A 20,863-nucleotide genomic window follows, 5' to 3' on the forward strand; every position below is an offset into this window, starting at 1 on the left:
GCAGAGGGCTCAGCAATCACATGCTGTGTGTTTTTCATTTGCACCTTAGCTGGCTATCAGGTGTGACAGGGACTTGTAGCTGCCCCTTGATGCTGCAAAAAGCCAAGTGCCCTGGGTTCCTCCCTTATTTCCAACCATGGGGGATCTTGGCCTCTGGGACCTCTTGTCTGCCACCTCGCCTCTGGCTCTTTTCTTTCTCTTCTTTTCAAACTTCTTTTTCTTCTTTCATCTCTATTTTTGTATATTTCTCTATGTCAGTCAGCTTTCTATCACTATAACAAAATATCTGAGAAAAATATACCTAAAGAGAGGTTTGTGGGGCTGGGGATATAGCTCAGTTAGTAGAGTGCTTCTTAGCATGCACAAAGTCCCCGGTTCAATTCTCAGCACTGCATCAAATCAGGCACAGCAGAGCACACCAGTAATCCTAGCATATGGGAGGGAGATGCAGGAGGATCTGAAGTTCAGGCTCATCCTCAGCTACACACATAATGAGTTTGAAGACAGCCTGGCCCAAATGAGACCTCGTCTTAAAACAACATCATCATCATCATCATCAACAACAACAACAACAAAGGTTTATTTTGGTCCCTGGTTTCAATCCATATTGGTCACTTTTCTCCATGGCTGTGAGCCTGTGGCAAGGTAATTTCTTCTTGGCAGGGAGGCTTGGCTGCACAGAGATGCTTGCCTCATGGAGGCCAAGAAGCAAAGAGAATGAGAGGAAGGGATGGGGTTTTAGGGGCAAGGCCTTCAGGAGCATGCCCTCATGAGTTATTTCCTCCATGGAAGCCCCACTTCTCGGTAGCACCATCAACTGGCAACCAAGCCTCTTGCACACAGCCTTGGGGGATGTTTCAGAGCCAAACCATAGCCTTCTCCCTGACTCTGTGCCCATCTCCCTCTGTCTCTGGGTCCCCTTGCCCTCCACCTTTGCCATAGGCAGCACCTGTACCTGCCATGGGCTTCTGCTCCCCACAGCTATAGCCATCATGTCCAGAAGTTCTAGCTGATGACTGGGTGCTTCTGGCCTGACTCTGGGTTCTTTTGTGGGCTTTATTGGTCACCTGAAAAACTTTCCTGAGCCTCTGGCTACTCCCAAGGATCAGCCACAAGAACAGGGGAACACACCATACCCGGCCGTGGTTGTTTCTTAATCTCATCAAGTTGGAAATTAATCATGTGGAGGCCAGAGGCTTTCCATTCTCAGCTTTCCTAGAATTAACCATCATTTGCACCATTTATGGAGACAGGAGCCCCAGTGTTAGTCATTCTGCTGAGGAACCTGAGGTGGTGGCCTTGTGGGTGAGGTGGGGTGCTAGAGACTTTGAGAAGCCAGTGACTAGTGGCCTTAGATCATCCTGCACACCGGCCCACCATGGATTATTCATAAGGAACCCATAACTTACCTCTTTGCCTTTCAAACCCACAGGAGTTTGGAAGGAATGACAGATCCATGGAAGCAAAGAGTCCCTAGACAACACTCAATCCTGACAGTGACTGGCATTGTACTCTTCCATGGTACAGCTACTTAGGGACTCTTAGACCACTTTGATAAGAATGTGTCTAAATCATCTTGTATAATTACCTGGGTTATAAAACAGAGGGTCCTGAACACACCATGACCTTGTGCTGACAGCTTAGTGTCAACGTTATGATGGCTCATCAGCACAGTGTTGCTTTGCTTTTCACCTCCTGCCTTCAAGTTCGTCTACCACCACCAACATGTGTGTGCTTCTGGAAGCTTTCCTACCCACCTGCCCATCACCTTGATGATTCTAGTGTGCTGAGCCAGTGTGGTAGAGTAGATTCATCTGTGAGCTCTGTAGTTAGCCTGGGAAAGTTGTTATGTCTTGATTACATTGTTAGGAAAATGGGCATGGTGATAACATCCTCTAAAAAATAAACTTTAAGGGGCTAGGGATGTAGTTCAGTGGTAGACTGCTTTTCTAGCATGCACAAAGCCCTAAATTTATCCACAGTACTGTATAAGCCTGACATGGTGGTACATGCCTGTAATCTTAGCACTCAGAAAGATCCTAAGTTCAAGGCCATCTCATACATAGAAAATCCAAGGCCAACCTGAGCCTGGAAAAAAAAAAAAAACCTTTAAGCTAGCATTGTGGCACACGTCTGTAATCCTACCACTCAGGAGGTCAAGGCAGAAGATTGTGAATTCACAGAAAGCCTAGATCACATATGGAGACTCTGTCTCAAAACCAAAACAAATCAAACAAAAGCTAAAGTAAATAATTAAATTAAAAAAAAACCAGATGTTAGGGATATGTGTATAGCTGAGCCACAAAATGCTTGTCTCACATGCTCAAGTAAAATACAGCAAATATGAGGTCCTTATTACAATCCCCAGTAGTGGCAAAAAGTAAAACAAAGAACTAATCTATTTTTCAGAGTAGCTTAAGGTTCCCAACAAAAGTAGGAGGCGAGTAGAGGAATCCTGTGTCCTCTCTGCCTCCTTCCCCACATGCTATCTCAATATGGACATCTCAAAGAGCTATCAGAGGATTTCTTTCATGAAGTATTTCAAGGATTAAATGAGGTGATATCTCCAAAGTATATGAAACACCCAGCATATGCCAGATGCATGATCAGTGCTGCAAATGACATAGTTACCATCAGCAGCACTAATGTCAACCGCATGTTACAAGTGACCATGAACAAACCTCAGTGTTTGGGGTGTGACAGGCACCATCTTAGCCTCTTTGCATTGGCTGTGTCTGGGAAAGGTTAAGGGATGACTTCTAGAGAGGAGGCCCAGGACCAAGCAGCTCCCCTGCCTAGATGTGGATTGTGCTGAATGAGAGGGTCACAGTCTACTCCGTGGTGTGTGTGTGTGTGTGTGTGTTATGAGCTGGAATCCTTGTGGTTTGGGGAAAATTGAAAGAACTGACTAGACAAGGTCTGGACCAAATAGATAAGGTTGAGTGTGACTGAGATCCAAGATGTGTCTTCAAGCCCCAGCAGAGGAAGCGCTATGAAGGTTCAGTACCGCGGACAGCGCCAGGTGCTGCTTCAGATGACCATGGACAGCTCTCCAGGCAGTGACTTCTTGCAACTCCTCTTGGCTCCTCCGGGCTTTGGTGGACATCCTGAAAATCACGCTGGGTCAACTGGGAGTCTTCTTTTCCCCTGTGGTAGGATGGTTCAGTGTGTATGTGTCACCTGGAGATGGTCAGGGGTCTTCTTCCCTGTGAATCTCCCTGTGTGTTGTTAGGAGGGGACACAGGGTAAAAGGAATGTCCCTGAAAGGGGGCAGGACAAGAGGAACAAATGCCTTAGAGCTCAGGGATGCTCACTAGCCTCCTTGGTAGGATGCTCCTTCCATGACATCTGTCCTGGCATTGGATCCCCTGCCACATTGGCCAGGGTCCCATCTTCTTCCCAGGGAAGCTCAGACTGGCAGATGCTGGGACTTGGCCACTTGCCCTGTGCAGAGCCTCTTCCCCTGGCACAGCCTCGAGTCTCCTTTCTGAGCCCTGTTGCTCCTCTCCTTGGCTTCCTCTCTTCGTAAACTACATTAAGTCCTGATTTTCCACCTCAGTGCTACCCTCCCAAAATCTGCCCCTTCATGTCCAAGATGGCCTGAGCAGGAAGAAATAGAGCAGGAAAGGGCCTACATACTGGGCATTGTGCGCATTCCTCAATACCTGAAACCCCGTCCTAGCTTGGCTCGGCCAGCACAGAGCAGTTGGTGAAGTGGGTGGGTCAACCATCTGCAGAATGGCTTCTGTGTGGTGCCAGGCCGGGAGTGTGTGCATAATTGCCTCGTGAGAGCATTGCTGTATCTATCAGAAACAGAACACTACCAATTTTGCTAAAAGCCAATTTGCCAAAAGGCAATTCACAGAGCGGCTGATTTGTCCAATGACTGATTCATCAAATTGACTTGCGTCTTTAACTATCTGGTGGGAGTCTCCTGGCTTGAGCTTGGTCTTTATCACAGCATTTGAAGGCCTGCTCCATCTGTCTCTGCCCCAGCTCCTGGTGTTTGGACTGAGGTGAACCTGACCCCAGCCTCCCACTGCAGCTTCGGGGAGTCAGGGTAGGCAACACAGCCCTGCTAGGAGGCCATGTGACAGCAAGGGAAACAGCCCAGCTGAATCCTAAGCATTAAAGAAAACAAAGGAAGGTGCTGATTGAGCCTTGATTGGCTGATCTGTGACTTGGCTTTGGGGAGGTGACCCGGAAGGGGTGACCCACATCCTTGGACCTCCTCTGGGAGATACTGGGGAGGGCCTTGCATTTTCCCATTGCAGTCTTTTTGTGTGTGTGTGGAGATTGAGGGAGACTGCCAAGTTCAGCCTTAGAACCAGCTGGGCCTTGGCCTCACCCAGGCTTTTTTGTCTTCACATTTATCATGGGGCCTCAGTCTTCACTTCCTCTAGGCTGTGAGGAGCCCAGGGCCCATTCAGAGCAGGTGTGTTCCCTTATTTGATATTTCTACTGTCTTCATTTTTCTCGTTTCCTCTGATTGCTGTTTATTTTGTAACAAAACCCGGAGACACCTTCATTGCTTCCAGAAACAAGGCAGAAAAGGTGCGCAGATGTCTGCTGGCTGCTCCCATCTCCCCACTCCCACCTTCTCTTCCTTGAGGTCCTTACCCTCAGGGTGCCATGTTCCTGCCCTCCCCTGTGATTTAGAGGTCTGATCCCTGGAAGCCAGCACAAGTGCCTGTCCTTCAGGGAGCTGTGAAACCTGATCGTGGACTTCGGCATCAGATGCCCTGGGAAGTACAGTAATGCCTTCATTCTGCAGTTCAACACTACTGCCCACAGTGCTCACTTCCCACCTCAGTCTCTGTTCTCCTGTGGGCAATTGTCTAAGTCCCTCATGGCTTTGGGACAGAGACTGTTCCTGCCATGTTCTCTGTTGTGCAGCTTCCCTTCAACTTGAGGATATCCCCACACTTTACAATTGTGACTTCCACACCTTCCAGTATCACTTTGGAAGACTTCTTCCCCATGGGTCTTCTCCAGGTGATGGAGGAGGGTGACCCCCCCCCACTGATGGGAGGCGAGCATCACCATTATTGCTGTGAAGAGTTTTTATGGAAATGTGACATGTGCAGACAGAAAAATTGCACTTGTCAATGGACAGCTGGGTGAATGTCATAAAACAAACGCACTCCTGTAACCAGCCGCCAGGTTGATGAGAGATGCACCATGCATACCAGCAGTCCCTTGCACCTGCCTCTGGTCACTCATCTGTGCTGCCCAAGTGCAGCCGTGATCCTGGCTCTCAATAGTATGGATCAGTTTTGCCTCCTTTTGTCATGACATTTAATCCTCCCCAACTCAGCAGGAAGGAAAAGTGATTAACCCCATTTTCCACAGAAGCTGTTTGACTCAGAAAGGTTAAATGACTTGCACCTGGTCAGATGCTGGCCACAGTGGAGTCGAAGTCAGTCTTATCTTTCTTCTGTATGTTAATTCTTTCCCCTGCACTGCCTCCTTGACCCTCACCCTTGTTGCAGGTGTCTGGAACAGAACTTGCCTCCCTCTATCACAGTCTGTCCAGGACCTAGCAGGGCACCCTGGGCTTCCTACGCACTCTGAGGTGAGGAGGGAAGCCTCTTGATCAAGAGGACAGCCTTCCCCACTCTGGGGAAGAGGGTGGCCTTGCGCAGACCTGGTGAAGAGGGAACGTGGCCTTGCCTGTTTTAGTGAAGAGGGCAGCCTTCCCTGTCCTGGTGATCAGGGTGGCCTTGCCCAGTCCTGGTGAAAAGGGTGGCCGTCCTTGTCCTGGTGAAGAGGGTGGCCTGGTCCTGATGAAGGTGGTGTCCCACCATCTTTACCCACTCTTCACCTGGCTCCATGTTCTCAACATGTGCTTGGAGCCTGGCCTGCCACTTTCTGGACTCAGCAGAAGGAAAGGACAGAACAGTTCTGTGTCCTGAGTGTCCCTGCTGAGTGGGACTCCAATATCAGGATCGTCTTGCCTTGGCTGATTCTGAGAGTGAGGAGCCCTCTGTGACAACATACACTGTTCAGTAGGCTGTGGCTCCCTCATGGCATGAGTACAGGAGCTGATCCTTCAGTGAGTGCTTAGCCTACTTTGCCAGACACCCCCGGGGTGGACTCTGTACCGAGCAGAGTTGGACAGTGTCTCCCTGCCCCTAACCCTAGTAGCAATGCAGGAAGGGCCTGTAGGTAACAAAGTGGCTGGTCACTCCCACCCCAGTGAACACCTCCTGTCCTCACAGGTAACCTCATGCTTTAGGTGAGAGGTCAATGACTGCTTTTCTCTTTCCCTTACTTCACCTCCCAAATGGTAGGAATTGGACCCTGCCTGCTTCTTTGAAGTGATAGCCAAGTACTGAGGCTACAATGTGGTTTGCATCAGCCCTGGCTGGGGACATCAAAAAGTTTAATGCTTCCTTTTGCCATACATAGTTCTCCAACTTTAATATGCTTGAGCTAACTGGGGACTTTGCTAAATGCAGGATGGTGCTGGTCCAGGTGCCAAGGTTGGTACATGGCTCCAGGTACATGGCTCTGGGGTCCAGGCAGTTTGATCCTCTCCAAGTAACTGTGGAATGATGTTGTGTGCAGGACATCAGTCACCTTTGGGCAGGCTGAGTGAACAGCATACACCCTGGGAGGGAGCATTGCCACAGGCACCAAATATTCGCTATTGTCCTTGCCTGGAGTCCAGCAGCAGGCTGGGAGGAGGCTGCATGGAACACCAGCTGATTCCCAGGTCCCTGCTCTTCCCACAGATCCCCAAAGACAGAAACCAAAAGCTGAGCAATGGAAGCCCTGGTTGAGAGCTTGTACATCTTGACTTAGCCCATGATAGCTACTCCCATTTTGCTTGATGAGGAAGAAGAGGAGGAGCAGGAAGGGAGGGGGAAGAGGCAGACCCCCCACCCCCTGCATCTCAGGATAAAATACTTGCACGAAGCACTTGGTACATGTGTTGCTGGTTTATTCTGCCGCAGGCCCAGGTCCACAATCCAACAGTCTCCTGATCAGGAAAGCCCTAGGTAAGGCACCCTGGAATCCTGGGCTGTGCTGAGCATCCCTGTGCCTTGAAGTATCATAAAATAACTTATACTCTACAGTGGGACAGCAGAACAGTACCAGAGCCTATAGCCCAGTCTGGCCTTGGCTGGTACCCAATGCTCTGCCCCAACAGGGCCCCACTAATTCCCTCAGGCAGTGTGCCTACAGGGACCAGTCAGGTTACAGCATGAAGGAGATTAGCAGTGAGAACATGGGGTCCTGACCTTGGCTCCTCAGCTTGGCAGTGTGTGGGAGGGGGGAGGGAACAAGCACTTGGGGAAGTGTCTGAGTCAGGGAGGGGTGGGAAGTGGCTGGGTTTCCATACACAGTGGGATATGGAAGTGCCTACTTAGAGTCCCTTTGCCCTTGGAAATAGGTTACAGGCTAGGGTGGGAGATCTTTGTCTGCAGGACATTTACCACACCCCTCGGAATGGACTCCTGGGAGTTCCAGCTCCTTCTTTTCCCTGGAGGGTCCTAGGAAAATGCCCTACTTTCTTCAGTGGCTGCCCAGCTCCCTCACTAAGCCACCCAAAGGTGCTGGATGCAGAGTGTCCATCAGGATCTGAGAAGGGAAGAGCCAGAGTGAAGACAACATTGTCCACAGTACCAGGTGCTTGTTCAGTGCAGTCCTGCCCTTTGGGGCCCTACCTGCAGGAGGTGGTCAGCCTCATTAGACCGGGAAGGTATAAGGATCCCTAGAGCACAGGTTGGGAGCTGGGGGTCTCCAGTAGTCTAGAGTCCCATGCCTGCCCCGAGCCCCTGCTTTCCTTAAGCCATGACCTGTCCTAACCCCTTGCTCTGGACAGGATATCAGAGTGTCAGAGTGGAAGGGTCATTGGAGTCCTCGTTAGTTCAATTCAGTTAGTTATGGAGGCCCCAGGTTACAGTGGGAGCAAATGAGAGTGTCTGCTTTTGGGAGATTACAGTCTGGAGGGCAAGATGGGGGTTGATCAAATATCAGTATGTTGTTATACTCAGTGCACCTGTATGGCATTGCAATTTTGAATTGGTGTTGAAGAAGAAGAACAAGGGCTTGTTGGACCTATAGAATGGGAAACAGTTAAGAGATAGGGGAAATGTCTGTGAATTGAGATAAGAAAGCTAAAGGAGTTTTCTGGTGGATAAAGAAGAGCCCCAGCAAGTTCAAAGACCCTGTGGCCAAAGGGGTCCAAGAAACTGAAGGAAGGGGTCAGCTGAGGAGGACCAGTAGGCATTACAGCCTTTTTCATCTCTATTTGTAGAGGAGAAAACTGAGGCCAGTGAAGGTCACTTGCCCAAGACTCATGATGCCAGTGGGTGGTCAGGGCTTGCTGAGCCTGGGTCTCTCCCCACTCAGTGGTGGGGATTTTCCACCACATCCTAGCTTCCCAGCATGCATTGCCTCTTGTCATGGTCTTGCTTCCCTCCTCTTTATTAGCTCGGGGCTCTGTGACTTCCACCTCCTCTGCCAGGGCTAGGTCATGTGCTGGTATAGGTTTGCTACCTAGAGCCTTTCCTATCCCAGGAGGTCCCCTATTCTTCCAATATTCCCCGGGGGCCATTCTCCTCACTTTGAGGGCCCTGAGACAGCCACCGTGGAGGAGGGTGGGGCAACCTCATTAAGTTTGAAGGCGACAGAAAAGGTTGAGGGCAGGGGAAAGGTCCAGACGGTGCTGTGGGGATTTCCAGGAAAGGCCAGATGTAAATGGAGACAAGCGGGCTTATCTCAGAGAGTTTGGCAAAGACAAGTGTCACCAGGCAAAAAGTTGAGCGGAGCAAAAAGGGGAGACCAGCCTGATTCAGGAGAGCCAGGCAGGCACTGTTAAAAGTTCAGGGAAGGCTTCTTGCGCCCCCTTGTGGCTACTCTGGAAACAACACTGCAGCGTTAGGGAAAAGAACAAAATCCCTAATTCTTGAATATCGTTAAATGCAGAAGGTTAAACACAATCTTTCACCAGCTCCTTTGTGGTGGACATTTTATGCCCATTCCACAAACCTCTCCAGGTCCCCCCAGGCCCATGGACGTGCACAAGAAGAAGCAATTGAACCCCTAAGTCTTGCTGCAAGTTCAGGCTCTTCCCACTACCCCCTTTGATGCCAACTCCCTGCATTTTCTTGAGGCTGTTAGGACTTGCCTATTCCTGCTTTCCTGGGGGTTTCAGGGTGTTCCCTTTGGTTACTTAGACAGAGGAGTGGGTTTCTACTGTAGGTTGGCTGGCCTGGACTAGCCTGAGCTTCCCAAGTGAGGTTACTTACCTCTTGTGATGGTTCAAATGAGAAATATCCCCCATAGGCTCAAAGTATTTGAACACTTAGCCCCAGTAGGTGGCTGGGGTCTACACTGGTTTAGGAGGTGTGGCCTTGTGGGAGAAAGCACGACACTGAGGGTGGGCTTTGAGAGCTCACAGCCTTGTCCCTCTTCCCATTTGCAGTTCCTGTACTTCCTGAGCCTGCTTGAAGCTGTGAGCGCTCAGCTTTCTGGTCCAGCTGCCTCCTGCCATGCCTCCCCGACCATGATGAACTCTTCTTCCTCTGAACCATAAGCTCAATAAACTCTTCCTTCTGTAAGCTGCCTTGATCATAATGTTTTATCACAGCAACAGAAAAGTCACTAATCCCCATCCACCCTAAGGCTCTTGGTGTCCCACCCACCTACTCTGGAAGTCTTGATGCCCCAGAGCAATGTCCACAAAGTCATTGGACCATCACCTTCTCTAGCCAACCTGGTGCCAGGCTCTGCCCAGCCTCTCTGCTTCTCCCTGCCTTCATTCCTTGCTTAGTTCCTAGTATGAATCCCCACAGAACTGATTTCCCGAGCAGCACTGTGACACAATGTTATAAGAAACACTTGAAACCCATTCATTGTAAGGATACAGCGTTGCCGCTGAGGCCACACTGTCATTTTTCGTAGACCCTTGAGAGAATTCTCATCTGAGAGCCCAGGCAGCCATGCTCCTGACACATTGATCCGTTTCCACTCTGCTGCCAGTCCTACTTTTGTTGGCTCTCTGGGAACACTGAGCCCCTGCTCAGGCCTGTGGGTCACAGTTGGAGCACCCGCCATTGATTTTTCTTTGTCCATTCCTCCCTCCCGCTCTCACTGGTTTGTCATCCCTGTAAGCCACTCTAAAGCCTGCATGGAACACATTTAGGCTCGGTGGACTGACTAATCAATCCAGGTAACAGTCCTTCCTCTCAGGGCTGTGGAGAGGATTAAATAGAATAATGGATGTGAGGAGCAGCCTGAGGGTGAAGTCTGCTGGGCTGAGGTGAGGGGCTCCCTAGAGGTGCTATCTGCCTGTGCACCCCCACATTCTCCAGAGCATCACCTCCCTGCCCTTGTCTTTCCTATGTGACAGGCCCTCCCTGCTTCCTTGTGGACAGATCACTGGTGATTTGCTCCATCTTCTCCCCTGCCCCTCCATGCCTCTGTTAGCAGTGCTCCCTCGCTTCTGGGATACCAAGGGCTCCAAAGAGGCAAGCCCCTCATTTGACATGTGCCTAAGTCCATTTAAGCTACTGTAATAAAAGACCACAAGCTGGGTGGCTTATAAATAACAGAAGTTTATTCCTCACAGTTCTGGGAGTCAAGTCTCAAGAAGATGGAATATGGAGAAGGTCTATTTTCTGATTCACAGAAATCAGAAATCACAATGTCTTCTTACAGTAGTGGGGCAGGCAGTTCTTCGAAGCTTCTTCAAAACTTTCTTATTGCATTTTTTTACTTGTTTGTTTATTTATTGCATATGTGTTGGGGGGGAGGAGGAGTATGGACATATGTACCTCGGCACACAGTGTGGAGGTAAGAGGACAACTTGTGGGAGTTGATTTTTACCTTTTACCATGTGGGTCTCTGGGATCCAACACAGATGGTCAGGCTTGGTGGCAAGTGCCTTTGCATGCTGGGCCATCTCAACAGCCCTCAGAGGTCTCTTTCTATTAAGTACCAACTGTGTTCCTAAGAGCTTTGCCCTGGACTAGCCCCCTTCTAAAGACCCTACCTCTTAGAGTCATCATTTCAGTAACTAGTTTCCAGTGTAAGAATGGGGGTTGAACATACAAACATTCGGGCCACAGCATGTGTTTCCAGGTCTTCACATGTGGGAGACCCCATTGGTGGGGGACTTAGAAAGCATTTCCACACATAAGGAAACGAGGGGAAGCCATGCAGCCTTGGCCACACATCTAAGCACTGTGTTGGTGCAAAGACATTTAGTTTTAGCATGCCTTGTCCCTCCCTTCCAAAAACCCTCTTGGGGGACCTCACTGCCTGCAGGCATTCCCCCTGAGCACCTCTGAAGTGACCACTGGTGGCTGTGTCATCAGTTGCTTCCATAGAACAAAGAGAATTGGTGATCTGGGTTTCTGGGTTGCCAGTGGGGGTGCGGGGAACTGGCTGGAACTGCATAGTCCAAAGGCCTGGCCAGGCTGGAGGATGGGCTTCTTCACCAGATCATTCACATTGTGGGCCAGTGGGGGCTGGCTGTGGGCAGAGACCTCAGTTCCTCTCCATAAGGACCATTCTAGAGAGATGCTATGAGTCCTCATGACCTGGGGCCAGCTTCTCCCAGGAAGGGGGTTCTAGCACAGAGCAAGGAAAAAAGTTACCATGTCTGGTATGATCTATTGCCATGTTCATGCCCATTCTGTTCCTGTTCTCCATCATGGGAGGTAAGAGGCTGATTTGTAGACTATAGTCAGGTCTCCTATAGACAGGAGAGCCAGGCTCAATGCCAACTTGGCCCAGGGCCCTGTACACTCAGTGGGACGATTCTGACTGTCTTCTTAAAAAAAAAAAATTACAATTTTAAATTACATTTTTCTAACCACCCCTCACCCGTGTGTGTGTGTGTGTGTGTGTGTGTGTGTGTGTGTGTGTGCGCACGCACATACATGCTATAGTATGCATGGGGAGGTCAAAGGACAACTTGTAGGACTTGGTTCTCTCTTTCTGCCCTGTGGTTCCTGGAGATAGAACTCAGGTCATCAGGTTTTATGGCAAGAGCTTTGACCTGCTGAGCCAGCTCTCTGGCCCAGGCTTATTATCTTGGTAGGGAAACCTGAGTGGCAGCCTGTGCTAACTCAGGGGCAGCCTTCTTGGGGAGGGGCAATGGAGCCTTGTGGAAGCTGTAGTGAAGTGAGTCTTGTGAAGCTGGGGAAGGACGGGCCTCCTGTACCCTCAGGACATGCCTGCTGTGGTGAGAAGGCAGGCTAACACAGAGAGGCATTTGCATGGTTTCTGGTAAGGCTGTCAGGAGAGGCATGGAAAGGCAAAAAGCTGGTGTAGAAGCCTGGTCCTGCAAGGGGAGTTGGAGAAAGCATATAGAAACTGGTATGCGGTGCACAGGAACCCTTGTAATAACACAGCTCACCAGGACCTTTAGAAAGGGCCTAATGGAGTCTGTGCTGAGCCTACCCTCTGCTTGCGAAGCAGGTGCCACTGGGAGTAGCGCCATGGCCCCTGGGTCAGTGGGAAGTGGGTGTTGGGCCCAGGCTGTCCTGGCCCTCTGCAGTCCCCCAGAGCAGAAGGTTTGGAGTCAGACCCAGCCTGCCGTTCAAGACTGGGTGGGCCTCCCTGTACTGTCTCCTCCGTAGTCATGGCTCTCTCACAAGCAAAAGAACAAAACACAAAGAGAAAGCTAGGATGGCTGAGGGTGGTGGAGAGGCCCCTCCACTCCCTCATCTGCAGCTCTGTGTGGGGCTGTGGGGCTCAGTTGACTGGGGCAGGGGCTGCTAGGGCTGATCACAGTGGGGGGGGAGCTTCTCTCTCTAACCACCCTCTGCCCAGAGGGGAGGTGGCTGGGGACAGGGAGGAGAGCGCCTCTCCAACTCCACCATTCCTTCATTCAGCAGTTTACAGAACAACTGGGACCATCCAGGTGCTAGAATGTGGTCACTGTGAGCCCCCAAGTCTCATTTCTTACCATGGCTGTCCTGACTTGTGTCCTCCTCTCTGTCCCCCAGGGACCTGAGTGAGAATGCCCTCCAGGCTGTGCCCAGGAAGGCTTTCCGGGGAGCCACAGACCTCAAAAACCTGTGAGTACAGGCCTGGGTGGACAGAGGGTGTGTGGCCCAGTCCACCGTGGCAGCATCCTCATGGGTTTCTCTGGGCCAAATGGTCTAAGCCACCATGATGCTGGCCTGGAACTGGAGATGACTTGAACAGTCTGGAAGGGTCAGGCGATGTCTCTCCTTCAGGTGTGATTCTGGGTGAAAGCTGAGCATGTGGGGACATCCTGGGGACTGGGTTGAAAACAGTGTGAGCAGTGGGGTGCCAGGCAGTGTTCCTGGCCTGCAGCCCTCCAAGTGCCCTCTTTCTCTTTGAGTCTGGAGCTGGGTTTGTTGCTGCAGGTCAACTGGCTGAGCCTCTATATATTGTTTAGGAAAGCAGGGATGACAACGTGCTTTCTGCAGCCTCTCAAGAGGTTGAAATGAGATATGGAGATATGTACACTCTGTTGAGTGCTACTTAAATGTAACGGTTTATTAGTATTCAAACTTATTCCGGTCCAGGCTTACCACCTCCCGAGGTCTGACTGCAGCAGGGCTGGCAAAGGCCTGGAATGTTTGTCACACACACCCCTCCCATCTAGCAGACATTGGTAATGGATCATCGCATTCTTTCCCACCAAGCTCAGATCACAGCTTCTGTATGCTCTGAAAGCAGCACTCCAGGTAGCCAGCGCTGGCCAGTCTCACTTGGCACTCACCAGAACTCTGGCTGCCAGCTCTAGCTGCCGCTGCCCCTGGGTGACTCATTTGTCAGCTGCCAGCACACTCTAGGTGGTCTCGTCTCCAACATGTGAGGGAGGGCTGCCTGCTTCCCAAGGGACATACCAGGCTAGGTAAAGGAATGCAATATGGCTTTTATCTAGATGTAGTATTTTAACTGAAAACAAACTCAGTTTTTTGTTGTTGGTGGTGGGTTTTTTTGTTTTGTTTTGTTTTTTTTTTTGCCTTTTGAGACAGGGTCTCCTTGTAGTCCCAGCTAGCCCGGCACTTGCTATGTAGACCAGGCTGGCCTTAATCTCACGGAGATCCACCTGCTTCTGCCTCCTTCATGCTGGGACTAAAGGTGTGTACCACACACACAGCCAAATGATGGGAGCTGTGGCTCTTTTAAATAATGCAGTGTGCTGTCAGAGTGTTTAGCACCCCTGCTCTGTTCTGGGCAGTGCTCCTCCTCCCCACATCTCTCCTTTGCTTTACAGACAACTGGACAAGAATCAGATCAGCTGCATTGAGGAAGGAGCCTTTCGTGCCTTGCGGGGCCTGGAGGTGCTGTAAGTAAAACCCAAAAGCGAGGCAGGGCAGGTCCTGCTGTAAGTAAAACCTAAAAGCAAAGCAGGTCCTGACCTGGCAGTCACAAGCCTTGCCTGAGGCACTGATGTTGGGGGTGCAGGAGGCCAAGCTCTTGGAGTCACACCTTAGCTGTATGCCTGCTGCTCAAGCAAAAGTCTCTCAGACGGGGTGTCTGGAAGTTTCCCTCCAGAAAGGCTGGGAGCAGCCCTTCTCCCTGTGCAAGCTGCCCTTCTTTCAGTGGCCTTTTTGGGCTCTGTCCTCTGTCTCCCTGTCCTTCCTGGCTTGGAGTTCACGGTGTGAAAGACTGGAGTCACTGTCCTAGCACAGGGCAGGACAGCTGAGGGCAGGGCTTGTGTCTCCTGCTCCCTGGTGTAGCCACCCCCACGCCCACACCAGGGCTGGTTCCCTCTAGGAAAAATGTCACACCTGGCATGAGAACCTCCACATGAGCAGACAGGTCCTGCCCTCTGTACATCCCTGCTGGGCGGGTGCTAAGTGGCCCATCTGCCCCTTTCAGGACCCTGAACAACAACAACATCACCACCATCCCTGTGTCCAGCTTCAACCACATGCCCAAGCTCCGGACCTTGTGAGTCTGCCCAGTGCAAAGGAGGTTAGGGTTGCAGTGGGGTTGGGGGCGGGGGCGGCCCTCCTCAGCCCAGGAGCCAGCCAGGTTGGGTCCAACGAGCCATTGGGAAGAAGGGAGTCAGAACTGAAGGGTATCCAATGTCCTTCATACTTGGTTTTCCTTGGACAAAAAAACGACTTATTTTTGTACTTGAAGATGGTGTGGATGGTCTGGCCAAGGGGTCTTGTGAGCTCAGTGAGCTGGGAGGAGGCACAGCTGATGGGTGGGGGTGGGGTGGGGGTTCTGTTGCTGGAAGCTACCTGTTCCCCCCACAGCCGCCTGCACTCTAACCACCTGTTCTGCGACTGCCACCTGGCCTGGCTCTCTCAGTGGCTGAGGCAGAGACCCACCATCGGGCTCTTTACTCAGTGCTCTGGGCCTGCCAGCCTGAGAGGCCTCAATGTGGCAGAGGTACAGAAGAATGAGTTTAGCTGCTCAAGTGAGTTCTGGGCCTCGACCTCACCTGCCACCTCCTCCTGCCTGTTTCTTCTTCCTGCCCCTCCCTTTGCTTCCCTCCATGAGCATCTAAGCACCCATTGATCCCCACTCACCAAACTGCTCCTGTCCTCCATCACCCCTCTCCCACTACCCCTTCTGTTTTCACCCACCTTTTGGCCGTGTCCTTCCCCCACATCCTCTGTCCACTCTACTTCCCGTCCCCCGTGTCCTGCTCCTACACCATGTCCCCTCCTGCTCCTTCTCACCATCACCTCCCTTCCTCTCCTCTTCTCCCTCCTTGTCCACTCCTAGTGCTACCCCTCTCCTCCCATCACATCCCCCCAGCCGCATTGATAGATGGTTCCCCTTGGCTCTCAATAAGGGGACCCCAGATCCCATAGAACCTCCACGCATGTCTACCCTGTGGTCTGGCAACTCCACTACTTGGTTGTGTGCATTTGTTCCACAAAAACATGCCTGAGAGTGGATTCACTAATGATGATATGGGCACAAATGGAATACTACTCAGCAATAAAAAGGGCAAACTACTGATGCACACAATATGGTAGATCTCAGAGATTTTATATTGGGTGAAAAAAGTCAGACCCAGATGACAACATATTATATGATTACACTTTGGTGGAGCTCACAAACAAGAGTAATGAATGTTTGGTGGTAGGTCTCAGAATAGTGGTAACCGTGAGGGAGGGGCCAGGAATCTTCTTGGGAATGAAATGTGCCTTATCAACCAGGAGCACCTTTAAGACTGTGCTGCATGTATGTTATATGAGCTCTGACATCACACACTAGGCCTGGCTCTGATTTCAGCACTTAGCTGCTTGAATTTCCACCAATTGATGGATGTCAAGAACATAATTTCCTCTCCTGTAAATGACAATGACAGAGTGCTCCTACAAAGGCGGACAGGAGGGTTTACATGAGACTGTGTGGACCGAACTGAACAAAGTGCTGGCAGAGTGGGTGCTCAGTAAACAAAGCTCTAGTGGATGTGGGAACCCTGGCTCAGGAGGTCTGAGTGACGCAGAGCTTCAGAATTCTAGACCAGGATTTCTTATTTTAGGAATAACCCTTAGAGGTGGTCAATTCCATTCAGGAAGAGTCCAGAAATTTCCAGATGCCCCCCCAAGCACATACAGGATGCAATCTCTCTCTATTCCTGAAGCCTCAGTGATCTATTGGATTGGTCTTCACCACAGACTCTGCCTCTGTGCCCTTGCCCCCATCCAGCAGCAGTTCTGGGGGTGGGAACACCTGTGTAAGACTCTGACATCATATCCCACTGTCTCTTTAGGCCAGGGGGAGGCAGCACGTGTGCCCACTTGCACCCTCTCCTCCGGCTCCTGCCCTGCCATGTGCACCTGCAGCAACGGCATTGTGGATTGCCGTGGCAAAGGTCTCACTGCCATCCCTGCCAACTTGCCGGAAACCATGACAGAGATGTGAGTGCAGGGCCTTGCAGGGGCCAAAACACAGGCTTCTTCTGCTGGGCCAGTGAAGAGCTGGGGTGGGTGCCACCCAGGGCTTCCCCAGGACCCTCAGTGGCAAATGGAGAAAATGGAGCCTTGACCAACCTGAGCTTTCTATACAAAGCTGGGAAGTTCCCAAGTAGTGGGGAGGGGGTGGTCCATGTCCAGCCCAACCTGGTAGGTCTATCATCCTGGCTTTCTAGTATTAGCATCACCATGGGGGCCTCTCATCATGGAAGCCGGGAATGCCAGTTCACAGTAGGAGCCCAATTCACAGTAGGTGCTGGTCTACATGTCAGACCTGTTCAGGCCCACAGGGGAAGAGCTGCAGGGGCTGAGAACTTGTTTTCCCATCAAGGCTGAGGATGATTCTCAGCTTTCTCAGGCCTTTCTTCTCCCTGCAGCCGCCTGGAACTGAATGGTATCAAGTCCATCCCCCCAGGAGCCTTCTCTCCCTACAGAAAGTTGCGCAGGATGTGAGTAGCAGAATTTCCTGGGAGTTACCAGTGGGTAGGAAGAAGAGCCTGGGCCAGGGGTCCGGCCTCACAGCCCCCAGACAGGCCCTGACTCAGCAAACACACTGAGGGCAAGGGCTACCTCCTGGCTTTCCTGTATCAGGCTGTTGTCTGGGATGTGGGGTGGCAGGGTGGCTATGAGGCCTGGATGGGCCACTGAGCCCAAGCCTGGCCCATGCCCAAAGCATGACCATGCTGTTTATCACCTTCCCATTCCAACTGGGAATTAGGGCTGTGAGTCAGGATGCCAGTCGCTTCCTGAGCTGGAAGCACAGAGAAAGAGCGGCCCATGGAGTGTTCACTTGGGAAAGAAACTGGCCCCTGCTTTTCTGCTAAGAACCCCTGCTCACCATGTGGCTGGGAGGCAGAGGACACCAGACCTTAGGATGCAGCTACCCTTCTCCTGTTCCTCTTGCAGTGACCTGAGCAACAACCAGATCGCTGAGATTGCACCTGACGCCTTCCAGGGTCTTCGTTCCTTGAATTCCCTGTGAGTAGAAGCACCAAAGCCTGCTGGGTAGTTCAGGAGGTCTGTGGGGGCCATCACAGCCCAGGGCCCTCCAGTGGGTGTGGGAAGAGGAGTCAGACTATAGGGCCCTGGCACAGCCCTCCCAGCCCAACCTCACTAAGGCTCCTCTGGCTGCATAGCCCAGAGCTGCTGTGCTTGGTGTCCCCTCTGCAGCATGGAGACTGGGAAGAGAGCCTGGGACTGAGTGCAGGAAGAGAAGACTACATTGTCCTGGCAATGGGGATGCTCTTCTTGCCAGGAGGGAAATTTTCCCAGCATGCTTTGCTGCGGTCATCTTGGTCCATCCTCCCCATAGAAGACTCCTGAACCTTCCCAGTCACTCAGAGGGTGCTCTAGTAGCTTTAGTAGTACTACTAGCTCTAGTAGCAACACCTGCCCACTTTGTTGCCACCTGGAAATGTGGCAGATGATGCAGGACGGTGCTTCTCTAACCTCTGTCCAGTGTTCCCACCTCTCTGGGTTGCTGGTGTGTGTGTGTGTGTGTGTGTGTGTGTGTGTGTGTGTGATGCTGTGCAGCCCCAACTCCTCCCAAGAACACATGTTCACACTCAGCTTCACCAAGGCCCTCGTGCTCTTAGCCACATGTGGGCTCTTCCTCTGAGATATGAATACAATGATTTTACATTGGCCCCAGGCAGTCAGAGGGCTAAAAGGTGACACTACAATAACTTATTTAAGTGGCTTTCTGTCCCTTCCAGGCTCCTGGTCAAGGCCACTTCCTGCTGTATAGGAAGTTGCATGCTAGGATCAAGCACAGGAGCCCCATTGTCTACGTTCACCTTGGCCAGCCCTGATCTTATCTCTCTGCTCAGCTTCCTCTCTACTCCATTCTGTACCTAGAAGCCTGAGGCAAGGCTTATAGACAGGCATCCCGTCATGTCTCAACACCTTCTTGTAGACCACTGACCCATTCTCTTCCAGTCATAATGGCCTTGTCAGCACTTGTCGGTGTGGGGTGTGGTCTCCACCACAGGGCCTTTACTCCCATCGTGCCCTCTTCTGGGAAGGATGCAGCAACACAAGCACACAGGGTTTTTACTCTGACTTGCTGCTTACCGGAGTGGATCGTGCCCTCTTCTGGGAAGGATGCAGCAACACAAGCACACAGGGTTTTTACTCTGACTTGATGCTTACCGGAGTGGATTCCTACAGTGGGAATGGAATGCACCCTCCCCCACTGCTGCGATGCATCACCGACTGCCTGAACACATTCCTGTCATTCCTGTCTGCACTTTTTTTTTTTTTTACACTGTGCGGTTTCCCTTTCTCATTATACATGGAATTCATTCATGTTCACTGTGGAAAACTGCAAATATCAAAGTGGTGTATAAAAATACACCACTTGCAATCCTGCCACCTAGATCTCTGGAATGTGCCATTCTGTCAGTCTGTTTTTTTTTTTTTTTTTTTTTTTTTTTTTTTTTGTGATTCTCTGAAAATGTGTTCATCTTGAAAGTCTTCTCTGCTTGGGGACTTTCTCTTCCCTGGATCTGGACCAAGATTTTTTCCCATGAGGTTCTCTGGAAGGGCACCTCTGCAGGCTTCTGTGGGGTCCGTGTGTATGGGCAGATGGGTGAGTGCATCAATGGGATCAAGAGTGCCTAGACATAGCCCTAGTTGAGAGGGCACTGCCTCCTGGAGACAGGCCCTTTAAGACTCTTTACTGCCACCTTCTGGCAAGCTGCTATAGTAATGTACTGTGGAGAGGCTGCACTGTGAATGAATAGCCTGCGGACCTTAGAGCCCTCTTGGGGCCTGGCCAACTGCCCTTTGTTTCTCTTCTGTCTGTTCTCCAGGGTTCTCTATGGCAACAAGATCACAGACCTACCCCGCGGTGTGTTTGGAGGCCTGTACACCCTCCAGCTGCTGTAAGGACCAGGCCTAGGGTGTTCTTGGGTGGGGTCCATGTTCCTCTGGCTCCCCAGAGACATAAAAGGGAATAAGAGTTTATTCTTGAGCCAGATATTAGTGATCATGGCCTGGGAGCATGGATCCAGGTTGCCTCACACAACACATTCCAACATGGAAATGGGCCCATGAAATTTTTATAGTTATGGGACATAAGTCAAGGCACTTTTCAGATACACTGGTGGGAACATCACGTATGCAGATTACAGGAGAGCAAGGAAGTCTCTGCTAAAAGTTTCAGGTGCTTCTGATGATATTCTTAGCTTTTGGGTTCATGGAAGCTAGGAGTCCATTAATATATCCCCAAAGGTTTGCCCTGATAGTCACAAGGATGATAGGCCAGATACTGGGGTGGGTAATTGATGGCTATTCAGGAAACTAAAGACAGTCCATGAAAAGTTGTTTCTGAATCCTCAATATTCCAACTCTCCTTAGTCACAAAGTTCTATTCTTTTTTTTTTTTTTCTCCCTATAGCCCCAGCTGACTTGGAACTCACTGTGTAGACCAGGCTGGCCTTGAACTCAGCCTTTGCCTCGAGTGCTGGGATTAAAGGCGAATGCCACCACACCCAGCTGGTTTTGTTTTGTTTAATTATTAGTGTGTGTATGTATGTGCATGGTGCGTGGGGGGCAGCTCATACCACACTGCTGCTTTCAACATCTTTGGGGTATAAGACTAACCTGAGACAGGAACATGGAAGACAGGCTGCCCCAGTAAGGCTGTGAGGCCCCAGGGCTCTGCTGAGGCCGGATGGGGAAGTAAGGTCTGCTCAGAGCTACTTGCTGGGTACAGGACAGAGACTTATGAGATGTGACCTGTGATCCTAAGGTGCTCAGCATGGTTGGGGACAAGAGTGTCCCCTGTAGAGGCCCCCAGGTCAACTCTGTCTCCTGGAGACACAAGCATTTAGAGCAGAAATGTCTTTTAAAGACAACATGGAATCTAAACACCTCCGTCAACTGTATGGGCATGGGGAACTTGTGGGATCCTGAGAAGGAGGAAGAGGCCCTGTGCCCTTGTGCTGTCCTGTGGCAGACTTGCAGGACCCAAA

The 20,863-nt window shown here is 51.0% G+C and overlaps 1 protein-coding gene across 2 annotated transcripts in view; it reads left to right on the forward strand.

The window, feature by feature from the left end:
- Positions 1 to 20,863, forward strand: part of Slit1 (slit guidance ligand 1) — a 160,165-nt gene that overhangs the window by 91,447 nt on the left and 47,855 nt on the right. For both annotated transcript variants that reach the window (XM_008831987.2, XM_029563049.1), the window contains exons 5-12: positions 12,969 to 13,040; positions 14,216 to 14,287; positions 14,824 to 14,895; positions 15,210 to 15,373; positions 16,685 to 16,832; positions 17,264 to 17,335; positions 17,793 to 17,864; positions 19,700 to 19,771. In XM_008831987.2, coding sequence (XP_008830209.1) covers positions 12,969 to 13,040; positions 14,216 to 14,287; positions 14,824 to 14,895; positions 15,210 to 15,373; positions 16,685 to 16,832; positions 17,264 to 17,335; positions 17,793 to 17,864; positions 19,700 to 19,771 — 744 coding nt within the window. The remainder of the gene's footprint in view (positions 1 to 12,968; positions 13,041 to 14,215; positions 14,288 to 14,823; positions 14,896 to 15,209; positions 15,374 to 16,684; positions 16,833 to 17,263; positions 17,336 to 17,792; positions 17,865 to 19,699; positions 19,772 to 20,863) is intronic.

Source organism: Nannospalax galili, unplaced genomic scaffold, assembly GCF_000622305.1.
Source record: "Nannospalax galili isolate Female #2095 unplaced genomic scaffold, S.galili_v1.0 scaffold875, whole genome shotgun sequence".
In the NCBI taxonomy this organism is placed as follows: Eukaryota; Metazoa; Chordata; class Mammalia; order Rodentia; family Spalacidae; genus Nannospalax; species Nannospalax galili.